Genomic DNA, 16,012 nt, shown 5'->3' with positions numbered 1-16,012 from the left:
ATGTGCTCCACGCCCGGGCTGCCCACGCCGGGGGCCTCGCTGGTCCTGCGGGTGTCGTTCGTGGACGTGCACCCTGAGGTGATCCCCGTGCAGCTCTGGGGGCTGGTGGGCCAGCGGCGGGAGGAGTACGTGCGGCTGAGTCAGGAGATTCAGGAAGCTGCGGCCACGCGCGGCCCGTGGGCGCTGGGCGGTGCCTCGGCCTCCCGAGGCGAGCTGTGCCTGGTGCAGGTGGGGCTCGTGTGGCACCGCTGCCGCGTGGTCAGCCAGCAGGCGCAGGAGAGCCGGGTCTTCCTGCTCGACGAGGGCCGCACCATCACGGCCGGCGCGGGCTCGCTGGCGCCAGGGCGCAGCGAATTCTTCCACCTGCCGTCCGAGGTACTGGGCTGCGTGCTGGCGGGCCTGGTGCCGGCGGGCGGCGGCGGCGGGGGAGGCTACGGCGAGCCCCAGCACTGGCCGTCCAGTGCCGTGGACTTCCTCAGCAGCCTGCAGGGCAAGCAGGTGCACGGGCGGGTGCTGGACGTGCTGCTGCTCCACCGCCTGGTCCTTCTAGAGGTGCCCGGGCTGTTCCAGCAGATGCAGGAGCTCGGCCTGGCGCGGCAGGTGCCCGACAGCCTCTTCCGCTCGCTGCTCAAGCGCTACCTAAAGGCAGCCACTGTGGGCATGGGCTCCGGGGCCCCGGTCCTCCCGCGAGTCCCTCCCAAGCAGGAGCAACCTGGCCTGGATTACTTCTACCCGCAGCTGCAGCGGGGCGTGACAGAGCCCGTGGTGGTGACCCAGGTGTGCCACCCCCACCGCGTTCACTGCCAGCTCCGGAGCCTCTCACAGGAGATCCACCGCCTGTCCGAGAGCATGGCCCAGATCTACCGGGGTTCCACGGGCACGGGGGATGAGAACTCGACCAGTGGCACCTGGGAGGAGAGGGAGGAGAGCCCAGACAAGCCCGGCTCTCCGTGTGCGTCCTGCGGGTTGGACGGACATTGGTACAGAGCGCTCTTGCTTGAGACTTTCCGGCCCCAGCGCTGTGCCCAGGTGCTCCATGTAGATTATGGAAGGAAGGAGTTAGTGAGTTGTAGCAGCCTCCGCTACTTGCTGCCTGAGTATTTTCGCATGCCCGTGGTGACCTACCCTTGCGCTTTGTATGGACTCTGGGACGGCGGCCGAGGCTGGTCTCGGTCACAGGTCGGTGACCTGAAGGCGCTGATACTTGGCCAGGCAGTGAATGCAAAGATTGAATTTTACTGTTCCTTTGAGCACGTGTATTACGTCACCCTGTACGGAGAAGATGGGATCAATCTGAACTGTGTATTTGGAGTCCAGTCCTGTTGCTCGGCCGACCGTTTCCTTCAGAGCCAGGGCATCGGAGAGGATGAGGAAGAACCAGAAGCCGCTTTTCAGTCTCCGTCTCCCGCCGAAGACGTGGATGAAGAGATCTCGCTCCCGGCCTTAAGGTCTATCAGGTTAAAGATAAACGCCTTCTACGATGCCCAGGTAGAGTTCGTCAACACTCCTTCCGAGTTTTGGATTCGGCTGAGGAAACACAAAGGCACGTTCAGCAAGTTGATGAGAAGAATGTGCAGTTTCTATTCCTCAGCCAGTAAGCTGGATGGCGTCGTTTTGAAACCCGAACCCGATGACCTTTGCTGCGTCAAATGGAAAGAAAACGGCTATTATCGGGCTATGGTCTCCCGGTTAGATGACAGGAGTGTGGATGTGTTTCTAGTTGACCGTGGCAGTTTGGAAAATGTGGATTGGTATGACGTGAGGATGCTGCTTCCCCAGTTTAGGCGGCTACCCATACTGGCTCTAAGGTGCACACTAGCAGATATTTGGCCTTTGGGGAAAAACTGGAGCCAGGAGGCAGTTTCCTTTTTTAAAAAGACTGTGCTCCACAAAGAATTAGTTATCCACGTCCTTGATAAGCAGGATAATCAATATGTTATTGAGATTCTTGATGAATCGAGAACAGGGGAAGAAAACATTAGTAAGGTAATTGCTCAGGCTGGGTATGCCAAGTATCAGGAATTTGAAACAAAGGAAAATGTTCCCACAAATGCCCACTCTCCAGGGCATGTTTCAAGCCATTTTACTGCTGAGAATAGCAAGATGTCTCCTGCCAAAAAGGTAGAAGCAGAGCAGAAAGCCAAGAGAGACAAAACGACATCTGTTTCAGAAATTTTGACTGATACGACGGTCATTACAGGTATTCCAACTGGACTAGTTGTGCGGGAAAAAGAGAAAAGAGTATCTGTTTATTCTCCTCTTATACGGAATTTCTTGGAAATTAATCCAGGCTCTACTTGTAAAGGACAGCTGAAAGTCGGAAGTACAGTAGAAGTCAAGGTGTCTTATGTCAAAAACCCTGGCTACTTCTGGTGTCAGCTGACCAGGAACATTCAAGGATTTAAAACTTTGATGTGTAATATCCAGGACCACTGCAAGAACACGGCTGCTCCTTACCAGGCGACCACCCCCGCTTGCTTGGCAAAACGAACGGTAAATGGAAAATGGTCCAGAGCCGTGATTAGCGGGGCGCAATCCGCAGAGCATGTCAAAGTAATGTTCGTAGATTATGGAGACAAAGAAATGGTGTCTGTGAAGAATATTTACTCAATTAGTGAAGAGTTTCTCAAGGTTAAGGCTCAGGCTTTTCGGTGCAGTCTATATAATTTAATTCAACCAACTGGTCAAAATCCTTTTGCGTGGGATGAGAAGGCAATACAGGCCTTTAGTGAATTTGTAGACAATGCATGGGAAGAGAATCTGGAATTAAAATGCACGATATTTGCTTTGGCTTCAGTACAAGATGAACTGTTTAATGTTGTGGATTTGCTAACACCCTTTCAGAGCGCCTGCCATTTTTTGGTAGAAAAGAGACTCGCAAGACCCGTTAAACTTCAGAAGCCTCTGGAGTCCTCTGTTCAGCTACATTCTTACTACTATTCGACACATGATATGAAAATTGGGAGTGAAGAATCCGTGTATGTAACACACGTTGATGACCCTTGGACATTTTATTGCCAACTGGGAAGAAATGCGAGTATTTTAGAACAGTTGTCCTGTAACATTACACAATTAAGTAAAGCTTTGCTGAATTTAAAAACATCTCCGTTGATCCCGGGAAACTTGTGCCTTGCCAAGTATACTGATGGAAACTGGTATAGGGGGATAATAATAGAAAAAAAACCAAATGAAGTCTTTTTTGTGGATTTTGGAAACATGTGTGTGGTAACAAACGATGATCTGCTTCCAATACCTAGTGATGCATATGATGTCTTACTTTTGCCCATGCAAGCCGTTAAATGTTCATTATCTGATATTTCTGATCATATCCCAGAAGAAATTACAACGTGGTTTCAGGAGACTATTTTAGATAAGTCATTGAAGGCTTTGGTTGTAGCAAAAGATCCAGACGGAAGACTGATTATAGAACTATATGATGACAGTATTCAAATTAATGCTAATATTAATGAGAAGTTAGGGCTCCTTGGCTACAAAGGTGGGACAAGAAAAAAAGAAAGTGAAGCACTCCTTGCTGCAACTGAAACTCTTGAAATTAAGAAGGAAAATATGAAGTTGTCACCTACAGAGTACGTAAGTAAATCAGTAGAGAACAAATTATGTAGTATGGAGATCTTGGGAGAATCCTACAAATCTAAGATCAGCACAGCATGTAAGGAAACCAAGCTTTTACAAAGCTCAGCAAAGACAAACTTAGTCGCTCCGGATCAGGACTGTGTGGGAAATCAGGGTAATCAAGCGTGTCCACTAACACCAGAAAAGAAAGAAGAAAGTGTTGCTGAGCCACCTTTGAAAGCGGCAGAACTAGAAGCTACTCCTTCAGAGAGAAACATAGGAGGCTCCTATAACAAAGATTTGCCACTAAAATTTCCTGACTTCCCTCAGAAGATTATAATGCCTGGCTTTAAAACAGCTGTGTATGTTTCTCATATAAATGACCTTTCAGACTTTTATGTTCAGCTAACAGAAGATGAAGCTGAAATCACTCATCTTTCAGAGAGATTAAACGATGTAAGAACGAGGCCAGAATACTATTCAGGTCCACCCTTGCAGAGAGGGGATGTAATATGTGCTATTTTTCCAGAAGACAGCTTATGGTATCGAGCTGTGGTCAAGGAACAGCAACCCAATGACCTTCTTTCTGTACAATTTATCGATTACGGCAATGTTTCTATGGTTCATACTAACAAGGTAGGTGTGCTTGACCTTATGAATGCACTGTTACCAGGACTGTGCGTTCACTGCTCCTTGGGGGGACTTTGGGTCCCTGAGATTTTAAAATGCAAGGAAATGATGCATTACTTTTCCCGAAGGACAGATGAGGTTCAAATAAGATGTGAATTTGTTAAATTTCAAGACAGGTGGGAAGTTATTCTTGCGGATGAACATGGGATCATAGCAGAAGATATGATTAGCAGATATGCTTTCAGTGAAAAATCTCAAGCAGGACTTTCTAATCAAATGATTACAAGTGTCTGTTCGAAGTCTGTCAACAAAACCGACATCGACATTTCACTGTTTCTTGACTGGTATAACCCAAAGATGAAGATGATAAGAGCTTATGCCACCGTGATAGATGGACCTGAGTATTTTTGGTGTCAGTTTGCTGATACTGAGAAACTTCAGTATTTAGAAGTAGAAGTACAAACTGCTGGAGAACAGGTAACAGACTGGCGAAGTTGTGTCCCATGCCCTCATATTGGAGATCCTTGCATTGTGAGATACAGAGAAGATGGGCATTATTATCGGGCACTTATCACCAATGTTTGTGATGATTATCTTGTATCCGTCAGACTTGTAGACTTTGGAAACATTGAAGATTGTGTGGACCCCAAAGCACTCTGGAACATTCCTTCTGAACTTTTGGTGGTCCCCATGCAAGCCTTTCCATGTTGCCTGTCAGGATTTAATATTTCAGAAGGTGTGTGCCCTCAAGAGGGAAATGACTACTTTTATGAAATAGTAACAGAAGATGTGTTGGAGATAACAATATTAGAAATCAAAAGGGATGTTTGTAATATCCCTTTAGCAGTTGTTGACTTGAAAAGCAAAGGAGAGAGTATTAATGAGAAAATGAAGAAATATTCTAAGATTAGTATTAGTAACAGTGATCTGCCCTATGAAAAAAAAGGCCCAGAGACAAAGGGAGCCCTTGGGCCCCTCAGTCCTGAGGCTGGACTTAAGAAACCAAGCAGCAAACCTGGACAAGAGAAAACACTATACCTAGAACCACAGACAGATGAGCTCCCTGAAAGAGTTGAAAAAGACTTCAAGGTTATCGAAACCAAGCCAAGTAAATTCTATGACTCTGACACTGATGACATTTTTGAAGCTTTTGAAAACCCATGCGAAGATAAAATTGGCCCCGAGGTACTGGAAGGTAAAATAGAGTGCCATATGGTTGACAAGGAAAAGTTTGATGATAACTACCTCATGACAGGATTTAACACGTTCCTACCACAGGCGAGCGAAACAAAGGAGATACTAGAACTGAACTCCCTCGAGGTGCCCCTTTCTCCTGATGATGAATCCAAAGAGTTCCTGGAACTGGAGTCCCTTGAGTTACAGCATTCTCTCGTCGTGGACGAAGAGAAAGAAGAGCTAGGCCTGGTGCCTCCAATCGTGCCGCTGCCCCAGGGCTGTGACCCAGGAGCCGCCCTGCAGCCATTTACGGTGCAGCTCCCCCTGAGCTGTGACTCAGAGAAACAGCCGGAACTCGAATTACCCGCAGCCCAGATGTGTCTGGATGACAAAATAAATCCCACGTCTCTAAGAGTTGGTCAGAAGGCCCAAGAACCCACGTGTGCAGAAGACACAAGAGAGTCAAGTTGTGTGGAATGTTTCGAGGACCAGCCCCGGTCACCATCGCATCCCCATGGAAAGAATCGTGATCCCAACATGCAGATTGAAACGAATACATATAAAGAAGAATTTACAGAGTATAACAACAGAGATGCCATTTCATCATTGACTTTGTTCTCTGAGGAAGAATCCAGAGCTGGAAGGAAGCCCCATAATGCTTTACAAGATCCTGTCTCAGGTAGGTGATTTCTCTTATTTAACTCAGTGCCTTTCAAAAGTACTTATTTGTCTTAAAGATGATGATCATTTTTTTTGGTCTTATTTGGTTTTTTATGTTAATTTTGGGGGAAAAGGATTAGAACCTGAAAAGAGAATCAGATTTGCCTTTCATGAAGGGCATCTCAAATGTGGGGAGATTAAGTTGTGAAATCAATGTAGATGCTGCATTGGTAATATTGTGTTTAAAAGTAGAATGCTTAAAATTTGTCTCCAAAAGTAATTATGTTTAAAATGTAAACAAATAAGCTTTAAAATCAAGAGGTTATGTATTTTAGTGAGTCTTAACAAAACAGCGTTCCTTTGCTAAGCACTGTACTGTAGGCATGAATTGATGATAGGGGTTACTTTTGCAGTTTTCAAATTTAGCTGTTTTGTTTTATGCATATACCTTGCCATTGATTTAGAAACCCCTAAACAAACACTGGATTTAGGGAGCTTATATTAACCATACAAGAGAACAGCCATGAGTAAATATTGAGGTTCAATATTTCATTTAGGTTCAAACTCAACGTTAAGTTATTGTCACTAACTTTTTCATAAATTACATTTATGGATATTTTCTTGGCTACTTAATAAGATTTAAAAGTTACATGGAATGACTTTGAGGGTTTTTTTAAATAATGTTAGACTTTTTATGTCAATTTTTATATTGATAAATTTGAGCCATCATACAGAAGAGAGACAACAGTAGTCTAGAGAGAATGAAAATTACCATAATCCCACCATTGGTAAAGCTGCAGTGCACTCGCTTGCTGTCGTCTTTCACCCTGTCTCTGAGTGTCTATTTACATACATTTTTAAAAACTAAACAGAAATCACATTATCATAGTGGGTGATCCTGCATTTTAATCCCTTAAACATGCTTTCAAAATATTTTAACTCTCTGGTATGCCACTCTGTGGATATACTGTGATTTACTTAATCCTTAAGTAAAATTACCCTGGATTTTTAGTCCTCATTGCCACATTTTAATAATAATGAGTAATAGCTTTATGATAAGAATGGCTGCTAACTTGTAATATGCTGCTTCGCTAAAGAAATGGTTGTTGTAACCATGGACCACACCACATGTGGCAACAATAACCAGCCTTTAGGAGCAAGTTTCAAAGTCAGGAATCCAATTCATATCCTTCAAAAACACATCAAATCATGGTGGTGTTTTTTGAAGAAAGCAGAAAGGAATTATCTTGGGATGGGGCACCGGAAGAATTTAAAACAAAGTTCAGGAAAAGAGACAGACTCAGACCATACACGATGTTGATTATATAGGAATGCAAGTGCAGATTAAGAAAATGCTTTGCTTGCGTATCTAACGTTAACGGGTCAAGAGGTATGCATTGAGGCTTTCTTCACTTTGGCAGCTCAACCAGAGAAAACCTACGCTCTGAAAGGATTTACTGTTGGATCCAAATGTGTTGTGTGGTCAAGTCTAAGAAACACATGGTCTAAATGTGAGATTCTAGAAATCTCTGAAGAAGGCACAAGGGTAAGTGGAAGTATTTTACCTCCAAATGTACTTGGTGACTGTTAAGGAAATTTTACCAGACTTTACCAACTAGGAAATGCAATTGAACAGACATTTGCTGGATCATTCCTCCTGATAATTTGGTGCAGTGCAAGAGTCATTTCACAGCATCTCCAAACATCCTAGCAAGAAACCATCTTAGACTCTTTCATTTCCCTGGTCTCTGACATCCTATCAGTCACCAAATTCTACACTTTCCACTTCTTATCACTTAGTTAAAACTTTTTATGCCTAATGCCACTGCCTTGGTTTTAAGCCTCTTACTTTACAAGTAGATTGCTCTGTTACCCTTCTATTTGGTTTACTTCTTCTAGTCTTCCTTCAGTTGATTCTCTAGAACTGCCAGTGTGAAGTTTGTCAAATGCAAATCTGACTAGGGCATTCCTGCCTGTAAAACTTGCTGGGGCTTTCCAGTTGATGGTGCTTCCCCTGTGATCTAAAAACCACCCGTATCAGAATCACTAGGTGCATTTCTTAGATTGTAGATCCCTAGACCTTGCCCTGGCTGGCCGATTCAGAATTTCTGGGGGTAGGACCAGGAATGGGCATTCTTATACCATTAAAATTCGAGAACCTCTAGTCTAGGATAGAAAAGTCAAGCTCATTAACACGGCATGGTCCTCTAGAGGACCTGGAAGTCTTCTAGGGTTGGGTGTCCATATTCTTCTCCAGCCTTATGGTTCTATTTTGTACCTTATATTAGATGGACGACAAACTGTTTGATTTCTCTTATTTATACCATTCCACTTGGCTTCTCCGATATATTTAATAACGCAGTTCTATTCACTTGTATTCTGTCCCCCTGCCAGAGTGATTAATTTTCACTTATTTTTTAAAGATTTTCATTGCAACTTCATTTTCATTTTGTGTTGCCTCTTCCAGGAAGCATTCACTAGCATTATTTTCTAAATCTCTCCATTTTGGGACGCCTGGGTGGCTCAGCTGGTTAAGCGTCTGCCTTCGGCTCAGGTCATGATCCCAAGGTCCTGGGATCGAGTCCCACATCAGGCTCCCAGCCCTGTGGGGAGTCTACTTCTCCCTCTCCATTCTGTCTCTCAAGCCTCTCTCTCAAACAAATAAAATCTTTAATAAAAAAAAATAAATCCATCTTTTCACCCTCCCCCTCCCACCAAAAACCTTTGGCTTGATATCTATATTATATTCCTATTCTTCCTACTACAGAGGTCTGTAATTCCTACATTGTATTGCAATGCTCTGCTTATAGGTCTGTTTTTCCACAAAATTTTGAACTTCTTGAGATCTCATTTTTAGCCATCTTTGATCTCTAGGCGTAGATACACAATATGTTAGTTGAACAGAAGTTCTGTTGAATTGAAGTTTAATAAAATCATTTTCATTGCCTTTTGAGATATTTCATTTGAAGGATTGTTACGGTCCATAAATCACTTACAGTTTTTGGAAACTACCAGTTTTTATTATTTTTTTTTCTTTTGCAGGTTTTGAACCTTTCAAATGGTATGGAGGAGATAGTGAACCCTGAGAATGTCTGGAATGGCATACCCAAATTGGATAAGAGTCCGTTTGAGGTACAGAATTATATAAATACTAATTATTGAGAGCATTGTCTTTCATTTTGAAAGGTGACTTAAGCTATTTCCAAAGCCCTTGTGTTTGGGAATAATGGAGGAAAAAAAATACCAATACTGGGATAACAACAATGAAAAACAGCAGGCATAAAATCAGTGATTCTTGATTTTATGCCAGGTATCCCCTTGGGCAAACTAGTTACGAATGTTTTACTCTTTGATTTTTTGGAGGGATTTTAAACATGAAAATCGTTTGGTGTCTGAGACCTTTATAAAATGTGTTTGATGTAGAAAATCTGGAAAAATGCAGAGTTTAAAAGGAGAAAGTATCTGTCACCTGTAATACATCCATCCGAAACAAAGAAATGGATCTGTTTTGTGTTCTCTCATAATTGTTTTGTTTATATGGAACGTAAGGATATCATCTACATATTTGGAGCATAACTGATTTCATTCGACATAGTTTTATACTCTGTGTTCTTCATTTAAAATTATATGGGGGACAGTTTCCCACGCTGTTATGACATCTGGGCATTTGAGTTTATTCTATTTGCAGTTTGTTGAGGTTCTTTCTTTAAAATCTGTGTCAGATAATTCCAGCACCTGGTCATCTCGGGGCTTGCCATTTAATGGTTGCCTTGAAAAATGATGAACTTTTCCTGATTCTTTGTATGTTGAGTAATTTTGGATTACGGCTTGAATGTCTTGAATATTATGTTGTAAAACTTTGGATCCTGTTAAAATCTAGAAAATATTGAAGTTTTTTGTTTTAGCGGGTGATCAACTGTTAGGTTCATAACACAAGTTCTGTCTCTCCTGTGCTTGTTGATTCCAATGTCGGTTTACTTTTTTTTTTTCTTTAAAGATTTTATTTACTCATTTGTCAGAGAGAGAAAAAGAGAGAGAGAAGGAGGCTCCCTGCTGAGTAAGGAGCCGGATGCTGGACTCAATCCCGGGACCCTGGGTTCATGACCTGAGCCAAAGGCAGATGCTTAATGACGGAGCCACCCAGGCGTTCCTACTTTTGTTTGTTTGTTTAAAGATTGTATTTATTTATTTGAGAGAGAGCAAGCAGGAGTGGGTGGAGGGGAGCAAGGGGGCGGGCAAAGAGAGAGGGAGAAGTAAACTCCCCGCTGAGCAGGGAGCCTGACACAGGAGCTGGATCCCGGGAGCCAGAGATCACGACTTGAGCCAAAGGCAGACGCTTAACCCGCTGAACCAGCCAGCGCCCTTCAGTGTACTTTTCAAAGCCATTGCTGGGGTGTTTGGGTCTGTCAAGAGCATAAGGCACTCAGGAACTTAGGTCGCAGGTCTGTGTGGAGCAGATCGGGTCTTACAGGCTTTGCCATCTGAGCGGGTTCTCTTCTGCATACGCATAGCTCAGGGTTGACCTAGGGATTTCTATCAGTTCATATACAGTATTAGGGGTTCACATTTTCCAATTCCTTTTCTCTCTGAGATTTCCTCCCCACTTTCCGGCCTCAAGGGTCCCCTTTACTTGCTCCTCTACACAGACCATGTTCTCTCAAGCTTTCCCTCTGAGCTGTCACGCACTTCTGTTTGACTTGACTGAGCCTGCCTTTGGAGCGAAGGGGAGAGAGAAACAAGAGACAGAATAATACCACCCCCACCCCCACTCCACCCTTTCAGGTAATGGGCAGCTCTTTTCCCAGTTCCACTGGGCAGAATCTTCTCCCAAATTTTCACATGGCTGTCTGCTGACGGCTGTCCCCAGGCAGCAAGTGGGGCTGGGCTCAGGACAGGGCCAGAAGGAAAACACGAAAACCACTGAAGATCTCCCACCTCTCCCACCCTTTCCTCACTCCCTAGCATTCAGGGGCCTCTTTTCCCCATCCGCTGGCTAGAAGTAGGGATTTCTCTAAGACTTGAGCTCTGACTTGCTGGGGCTTCAGGTCAAAACTAGGAGACAAAGAAGGAAAAAATAAGAAAGAAGAACACAAACCTGCGAATCTCACCACTGTGATGAGTCATTATTCTGGTTTTTTACTTCAGTTCTCAGTCGGCCTGTACCTATTTACTTTTCAGGGTCCACAGATAGTTGCTTTTTGTATTCTTTCCAGAATTTTTTTTAAAGATTTTATTTATTTATTTGAGAGGGAAAGAGAGAGAGAGAGAGCACAAGCAGGGTGAGGGGCAGGCAGAGGGAGAATCAAGCGCCCCACTGAGCAGGGAGCCCGACATGGGACTTGATCCCAGGACCCTGGCATCATGACTTGAGCTGAAGGCAGACGCTTAACCAACTGAGCCACCCAGACGCCCCTCATTCCAGAATTTTTAGTTGGAATTAGTGTGAGAAAGAGGCCGTAGTTGGCTGCAACCAGAAGGCCGTAGTTGCATAATATTCTATGACATGAATGGTCAGTCACTTGTTAAACCAAGTCTCCTAGTGGGGCACGTTGAGGTCACTTGAAATGTTCCACTATGAAAAATCATCAGACATCTCTCTCTACCTTCTTATATTAATTCCACGTTTTTGTTGACTTGTCAAAAATAACAACTTGCTTCATTTATGTTGCTTCAGTATTTACTAAAACTTTCTTTTCCATTCTCATCTTTTCCATTCGTTGATTTTCAAGAATCCACAGCCAAATGCATAGGTAAATACATACAAGATTCTGTTTGGTTAAACCACCCCATACCTGGAGACTTTCTGATTACATTTTTTTTTTTTTAGAAATTTTTTTCATCTGAGCAATTTCATTTCGCGGGAAGAATATGTCTCATGAATTGATTTCTGTACAGACCTCATGTACGCACACAGTGCTGTTATTTGTTGAAAGGAATGCCCTCTTCATTAAGTCTTTAATAATGGATAACGTGTTCGAATAGTAGCTCTTGAAAGAGGGACCGGACACCAGAGTTGTGGGTTTGGGAGCTAAAAATTGGAAAAGGGTACTGAATTCCTTGTGTGGAATGCTCCAGGAGAGAGGTTCCGGGGCAGGAAGTATTGGAAAGATAGAAAATGTACTCGGGGGGGCGCCTGGGTAGTGCAGTCATTAAAGCGTCTGCCTTCGGCTCAAGGCATGATCCCGGCGTTCTGGGATCTGGGATCGAGTCCCACATCGGGCTCCTCTGCTGGGAGCCTGCTTCTTCCTCTCTCACTTGCCTGCTCTGTTCCCTCTCTCGCTGGCTGTCTCTCTGTCACATAAATAAATAAAATCTTTTAAAAAAAAAAAAAAAGAAAATGTACTCGGATGATTCTTCACTATAATATCAGATCGTCATGCTTTTAAAAGGATACGTGTTTCACGGTTCACCATTTTTTCCTGGTTTCTCTGTGGTCCCCTTTCTGATTTTAATCATTTTGTGTCTGCAACAAAAAAAAATTGGTAGTAATCCAAAGATTCTTTTTGTTAGGCTACATTCCACACAGGGAGAAAAGATCTTTACTTCGGGTCATCGGATGATACTAGCATTGAAGGTAACTTGTGTTTTTAAAAGGAAATAACTCTTATCACCAGTTTGCTAAATCTTAAAGATACCATTATCTTGAATCCTCAAATAAAAATGGTTTTTCAATTTCCTGAGATGTCAGTAGTAGGAAAAAAAAAAAAAAAAAAAAAAACAACCCAAAGCAACTCTTTAGTTAAAAATATTAAATGTGCTTCTGGGGATGAATAACCAAAAAGAGGATTTCTTGAACTATCATAAGAAAACTTATTTGTTGATTGCATTAATCTTGAAAATTACATTGTGAATTTGATAAATTTATATTTTAAAAGACTTTAAAGAATTTTCTCAGTGTTGATTAACTCATACATTCAAATGATCTCTGTATGTGAAACGAAATCTTGGAATTTCTTTCTGGGTTTTTAGTTTATCTCGTAAGATTCAGTTTGTCGGAAGTGACTGGTTATTGCATACTCTTGTTCATAAGGAGCACACTGGTTCTTAGAATCGAGGTACACTGAGAATGAAATCAGCTCTGGGGGGCTATAGTATTACATGAAAAATACAAAGTAACGGAAGAGAACGAAGGATTTACTTGGTTATCAGCTTGGCTAACATCCTTCTAGCAAAATATAAAATATGCCCATTTGGTAACATTTTAGAGAAACTTTGATAACAGGTAGAGTGTGAGAACCCAAATACCAAAAGAAAAAACCCCCAACAACCTCTGCAGGAATATTTCTCCGTAGAATAATTCTCACCATTTTGAGAGGACATTACATTGTTGTAGTAGCACCATGTAAATAATTTTCTTGTTTCTTTCTTTTTCAACTTGAAGTTTCTCTCTCTTTTTTTTTTTTTTCCAGAAAAGGGCTCTGGAAGTGATACGGATTTAACAATGGATCCCTAGATGTGGCCAGTCCGTCAGAAGCTGCTCTTGAACGAGCAGCACCTCGTGCAGACCGACGGAGCATTCGAGCAAACGGGGAGCTTGTAGTCACCAACAGCTGCCATTTTTGAAAACTTTGCTGTGCATTGAAAACCAAACAGATCTCAGGGTGATGACGCAGTGTATGAATAGTGGTGTCACTGTATATACGGATCTGGGATCTTTCTTCTCTCTTATCTCCCTTTAAATGTGTTATGTTCCTAACCAGGAGGATTTATTTTGCTAAATAATTTGCTAACACATTATGCAAATTTCAAAAAAACCCTTATTTTTGTTTCTTTTGAATATAGTGTTTAAATTAAAATAGAGAATTATAGGTTTATGACAAGTATATGATGCTACTTTGGGGGATGGCTTTGTTAGCAGTACCTCCTCCAGACTTTGTTTTGTTTCCGAAGCTTTGCCTGTCTGTCTAGTTAAACATTTGACTAATATTCTGTTTGATTTTGGAAGTATTCTAATATGACCCCGGATTTGAATAAAGTTCCTCCTGAAAGGCGTGGTGGTTTCATTTGATTAAAAAGGAAATATGATTCTGGAACATGTGTGGTTCTGGATTATCCGCAGTAATGGGGGAAACAGTAATCGTCAATATGAGCTCTTATAGGTCAGTCCCTGAGCTGGTGCTTTAATGCATTTCTCATTTAAATCTCAGCCACAAGGGGCATATCAATATTAGCCATATTTTACAGGTGAGCAAATTGATGCTTTTTAGAGAAGTTACATAACTTCTCTAGGTCAAAGAGCTGGAGAGTCTCAGAAACCTGATCAAACCCAGACCCGTCTAACTTCAGAGCCCATGCTGTTAAAACAGGGTTTTGTATGGGCGGTGGTACAGATCCCAGCTGTGGGACACCTCTTCGCTGTATGCTGCTAATGAGATATGTGACCTGGACAGGTTGTACAAGATTCTGAGACTTGATCTTCCTCATCTGTCAAATGGGGAGAATAAAACCTTTCTTGAAGTGGTTTGAAGACCAGAAATAGTATTCTTTTCCTTGAAAGATACTCAATGTGCACATTGGGTCATTATTATATTTTTAAATTTTAACTCATTAGGTCTTCTCCGTGGTTATAGTCTCCTCTAGCATCTGCATGAACCACCGACAAAAGATTTTTAAAAGATGCTACTGAATGAGACATCAGGACAATCAGAAGAGTTATTCATTCCTAAAACAAACAAGGAGGTTTGCTACGTGAAGGTGGGGAACGATGTATGTCTGTGAAACATTATCAGACCCCGAAGCCCAAAGGGGGAACAGGGAGAATTAAGGACATTGAAACCTGGGTACAATTTCAACAAGTAGAAAGGAGAGGGTTTTGCAATAAACAGTTGAGGTAGAAAGCATGTTGCTTGTTCCTGGAATAAGAAGAGACGAGTTTGGTTCATTCCTGCAGGTGATACAATTGTGGATTAATGGCAGAAAAGTTCAGAGAAGATACATTAGGACCAGAAAGCCCTCAGTTTCATGCTAAGAAGTTTAAGTCTTTAAGAATTTTAAAAATCGGGATGGCTATAGGATAGGATAGAAGTCAGATTTCTCAAAAGGAGTGATTTTGCACCCTAAAACATTAAGATAGTCTGAAGTGCCCCATCCAAATACACGATGACTTATTAACTGAGCAGAAGGGGTAGGGGACGGAATAGTCATGGTTAACCAGGCTTGCTTACGGAGTTCTGATTATTCCCGCTCACACAGGCTTACACAATTATGAATTCATAGGAACCAGACCATAATTAAGCCAAAATATACTTAACTAATGAGTGGCACACATTTTTATATTCCTCGGGAAACAAAAACCATTTCCCATGACTCCCATGACTCCCAGATGTATAAGCATAAAGTTTTAAGCTTTTTACCTCCATGTAGAGACCTACCTCAGAGATGTGGGTTCAGTTCCAAATCACTACAAATACCATAATGAAGTGAGTCAAATGACTTTTTGGTTTCCCGGTGCATATAAAAGTTATGTTTACACTGCAGTGCAGCCTATCAAATGTGCAATAGCATTGTCTAAACAAAGCGATATACATACCTTCATTAAAAACTACTTTATTGCTAAAAAAAAAATGCGAACCATCATCTGTGCTTTTAGTGAGTCATGGTCTTTTTGCTGCCGGAGGGTCTTGCTTCCATGTTAATGGGTGCTCACTGATTGGGGGGCGGTTGCCGAAGGCTGGGGTGGCTGTGGCCATTTTTAAAAGTAAGACAACCATGACGTTTGCCACATTGACGGACTCTTCCTTCCATGAACGATTTCTCTTGCATGCTGTTTGACAGTGTTTTACTCACAGAAACTTCTTTACAAACGAGGCAGTCCTCTCATGCCCTGCCGCTACTTTCTCAACTAAGTGTAACTCCTAAATCCTTCATGGTCATTTCCACAATCTTCACAGCATCTCCATCTCAAGCCACTTTCTTTGTTCATCTGAGAGAAGCCACTCCTCAGCCATTCACGTTTTATCATGAGATCGCAGCA

General features: G+C 42.5%; 1 protein-coding gene across 2 annotated transcripts; it reads left to right on the top strand.

Moving 5' to 3' along the window:
• Positions 1 to 14,013, top strand: TDRD6 (tudor domain containing 6). Of its 2 annotated transcripts, XM_045805125.2 has the most exons (5): positions 1 to 6,058; positions 7,461 to 7,585; positions 9,082 to 9,171; positions 12,550 to 12,613; positions 13,449 to 14,013. In XM_045805125.2, the coding sequence occupies exons 1-5, from the start codon at positions 1 to 3 to the stop codon at positions 13,490 to 13,492; spliced, it is 6,381 nt and encodes a 2,126-aa protein (XP_045661081.1). In that variant the 3' UTR covers positions 13,493 to 14,013. The 2 variants fall into 2 exon arrangements, with proteins under 2 accessions (XP_045661081.1, XP_087713173.1); XM_087857047.1 differs by lacking the exon at positions 12,550 to 12,613.
• The last annotated feature ends 1,999 nt before the right edge of the window (positions 14,014 to 16,012 follow it).

The sequence above is a fragment of the Ursus americanus genome, chromosome 29, assembly GCF_024610735.1.
Source record: "Ursus americanus isolate L20-20 chromosome 29, mUrsAme1.1.p, whole genome shotgun sequence".
Taxonomy (NCBI): domain Eukaryota; kingdom Metazoa; phylum Chordata; class Mammalia; order Carnivora; family Ursidae; genus Ursus; species Ursus americanus.
The sequence above is the reverse complement of the archived record's forward strand: the minus strand, read 5'-3'. Positions and strand labels throughout refer to the sequence as shown.

Bases quoted from the DNA above. Each gene is read 5' to 3' on its own strand.
- TDRD6 (XM_045805125.2), top strand. From the start codon at position 1: ATGTGCTCCACGCCCGGGCTGCCCACGCCGGGGGCCTCGCTGGTCCTG. The intron at 7,586-9,081 runs GTAAGTGGAAGT...TTTCTTTTGCAG, and splicing joins TCTCTGAAGAAGGCACAAGG to GTTTTGAACCTTTCAAATGG. The intron at 9,172-12,549 runs GTACAGAATTAT...TCTTTTTGTTAG, and splicing joins TGGATAAGAGTCCGTTTGAG to GCTACATTCCACACAGGGAG.